Source organism: Carya illinoinensis, chromosome 13 (genome assembly GCF_018687715.1).
Source record: "Carya illinoinensis cultivar Pawnee chromosome 13, C.illinoinensisPawnee_v1, whole genome shotgun sequence".
NCBI classification, from domain to species: Eukaryota; Viridiplantae; Streptophyta; class Magnoliopsida; order Fagales; family Juglandaceae; genus Carya; species Carya illinoinensis.
Genome location: NC_056764.1, coordinates 29,416,831 through 29,420,360, shown reverse-complemented (window position 1 = coordinate 29,420,360; position 3,530 = coordinate 29,416,831). Strand labels below are relative to the sequence as shown.

At 41.6% G+C, this 3,530-nt stretch overlaps 1 protein-coding gene across 1 annotated transcript; it reads left to right on the top strand.

Annotated features, from left to right (window-relative positions):
* Positions 1 to 268: 268 nt before the first annotated feature.
* On the top strand, positions 269 to 2,894 carry LOC122291641 (transcription factor bHLH91-like). Its single transcript, XM_043099462.1, has 4 exons — positions 269 to 502; positions 670 to 1,689; positions 1,826 to 2,248; positions 2,375 to 2,894. The coding sequence occupies exons 2-4, from the start codon at positions 718 to 720 to the stop codon at positions 2,489 to 2,491; spliced, it is 1,512 nt and encodes a 503-aa protein (XP_042955396.1). The 5' UTR covers positions 269 to 502; positions 670 to 717; the 3' UTR covers positions 2,492 to 2,894.
* The last annotated feature ends 636 nt before the right edge of the window (positions 2,895 to 3,530 follow it).

Below are 3,530 nucleotides of genomic sequence, written 5' to 3'. Positions count from 1 at the left end.
GAACTGTCCATGATACAAAGCTTGGAGTAATACTATTTACAGGGATGCGGAGAAGACATGAAGACGCTAACGCGCAGACATGCATAAAGGTGAAGAAAGAAAAGAGGAAGAAAGAGAGGGGGGCGCCACAGCAAGTCATGCTGGTTGAGTATCAGGATTCAGAAAATACGGAGATTATGACTGGTCCCCACCGAATGGAATCTCAGTAACAACCTCTCCTTTATAAAAATGGAAAATAATAAAATTTTGTTTAAAATATAGAAAAAGAATTCCATACCAGATGTTTGCAGTTTCCGTCCTTTCATCTACCCCTCTCCAGTCTCCTCCACTTTTGTTGTTGTGGTTACTGCTGCTGCTTTAGTATTGTTCTCTCTCTCTCTCTCTCTCTCTCTCTCTCTATATATATATATGTGGGTGGAATTCCGGAGACACCATTTCCTCTCTCTTTCTTGATCTCTTTAGTTCATGATCCCAAATTGGTGATTTCATCTGGGTTTTCCCTGTAAGCTCTTAAATTGTTTGCAAATTTCTTCTTAAGTGGGTTCTCATTGTTCATCCAAATTCAAGAGCTTTTAATTGTCTTGTGTAATATTCTGTTCTTCAACATCCTTGTACTTATCATTCTCTTTTTGGCTTTTTTTTTTTTTTTTTTTTGCTTTGATTGTGCAGACAGAGACCCAGAAAGGCAGGAGACAAAATATCAGTCTGGTCCAAAAAATGTACGAGGAGACTGGCTGCTTTGATCCCAACCCCATGTCGGAGGACGCAGTTGCTGTAGCGGTAGCAGAGGATGGGTTTTCCCAAACGATCCAAAACTGCACCCACAACAGTTTCGAAGACAATCTGAGACTTTCCATGGAGGAGCTCTCCTACCAGCACAACCATCACAACCAGACTTCTATTCATGATCAGGATGCTGCTGCTGCTGCAGCCACTGCCATGGAGATTGAACTCCAGCAGCATCTGGGATTCAACATGGACAGCTCCTACAACGGCCAAAACCACAGCAATACCCATCTCGTGGATAGCTCTTACGGTGTCCATGAGATGGATCCTTTCAACCATCATCACCACCATCAAGATCAGCAACAACAGTTGCAGCAAATTGACATTCAAAATGGCCACCAAAGCTACGATTATTCTTCACTATCAAACAGCCCTTACCCCCCAACACCGGACCTTCTCAATCTCTTCCACTTGCCCAGATGCTCAGCCTCCTCTTTACTCCCCAATTCATCAATCTCCTTCTCAAACCCGGCACAGAAGACTACCGCTAGTTGTCAGAGCTCCCAGCTCGGCTTTCTAGGAGACATTTCAACTGGGGCGGACAGCGCCCCTGGCGCCTCCGTTTTATACGACCCACTGTTCCATCTAAACCTGCCTCCGCAGCCTCCTTTGTTCAGGCAATTGTTCGGCCAGTCTCTACCCAATGGCTACAGCTTGCCAGGCTCAAGGAATGGTTCCTTGTTTGGCACGGGAGGGGATGAAAGAGAGGGAAATGGAGGTGTGTACCAAGATGGGGATGTGAGGCAGTTTGAGAATGGAGTGCTGGAGTTCAGCAGGGACATGGGCTGCATTAGAAAAGGCAGGGATGGTGAAACCAAACACTTTACCACTGAGCGCGAAAGGAGACAAAACTGGAATGACAAATACAAGGCCTTGAGAAGCCTTGTCCCTAACCCTACTAAGGTATCAATGTTCCACAATATTTATCTGATTTAATTTGATGAAAGATAATTGATTTGCAGTAATTGGTTTGCTTTCGATGACGATATTTGATTCTTGGGTCTGCGTTTGTTTTGGGTGGACAATCAAAACTAAAAAGGCTGATAGGGCATCTGTGGTGGGAGATGCAATAGAATACATCAAAGAGCTTCTGAGGACGGTGAATGAGCTGAAGTTGCTGGTGGAGAAAAAGAGATGTGGGAGAGAGAGGGGGAAGAGGCACAAAGCTGAAGGAGAAGACACGGCAGGGGATGTGGAGAACTGCAACACGGAGCCTGTTGGTGATCCTCATGATGGCCAATCCTACAATGGATCCTTGAGGAGCTCATGGCTCCAGAGGAAATCTAAAGACACCGAGGTCGATGTTCGTATCATCGACGACGAGGTGACCATCAAGCTCGTTCAGCGGAAAAACAATTGCTTGCTGTTTGTATCCAAAGCCCTCGACGAGCTTCAGCTGGATCTCCATCATGTCGCCGGCGGCCACATCGGCGATTTCTACAGCTTCTTGTTCAACACCAAGGTCGGTATATATGCGCTCCAACTTCATTGTCGTCAACGCGCCATAAAAATTACCTGCATCGATCATATACATACATTATATATAAGGAGTGTTTGTGGTTTGATTGATTTGGCCATTTGGGTGCAGATATATGAAGGGTCTTCCGTGTACGCGAGTTCCATAGCAAACAAGCTCATTGAGGTTGTGGACAGACAATGTTGTACTGCAGCCATGAATATTAATCAACCAACCAGCAGCTATTAGTTATTAGCTGGCCTGGTTGTGGACGATCAAAGAAGCAGATGTCCGTCCAAGTCCGATCGATCTTCCGAGTTTTCAATGTTCAGTATGATATATAGCGGATACATATATATAAATATATATATATATATATATATATATGGCAATATATATTATATTAGATAATAAATAAAGTTGGTGGGGGATCAGGACATATATACAAGACTACTATATAATTAATATACATATATATGCTTTCAAGTTTACTATTCTTTTTAACTTCCAAATTAGTTTGATCTTGTGTATATATGGCTTCTTTAGTTACCTGAACATGAATTAATGCATGGCCTAGCTGCAGGCTGGGTAAGCCATATTGTCATATCCAATGTTGATGGATCATATGGATTAATGGTCTGGTTAATTTGTTTGATCTGTTTACATAATTTAGTGCATATTATAAGTAATGCTTGTTATTTCGGCCTAATTTATAATTAATTCTTAAATAAAAATAATGTGCAAATTATAGACATTTTACATTATTATTTCCTTAGACATGACTAAATAATTAAACCAGCACCAAATTATCTAGTGCATGGGAGATCATTTAATCTATAAATCTTCCAAAGGATCGATCATCATATCCTGATCTAAAAGCGAAGGGAACATCATGCCCTTTGCCTTTCTTTCTCTCCATTTTTTTTACATTTCTGTATTTTATATCTTCAACTTGTCTCCTTCCACTCTCTTCAACACCACCAAGTTCTGTTTCTTTATTACCAACACTCTCATCCTCATCATTGCTAACTCCTGATTATGGTGCTTTCTCTTCGTTCGTCCAAAGAGGAACAAGATCTCCACGACGAGTACCATAAGTATATATAAGTATTTATTTTTAAACTGTCTCTATTGTACTTCAATAGAGAATTTACAGATTCTAATGGAATAAAATTTGGGGAGATATTTTCTCGTCTCTTCCTTTCTTCTTTGGACGACGGTAAACTCGGATCGCATTTCCATTTTTTCCTTACCCCCGTTCTTCTCTATCCATTCTTGGCTGCTTCTT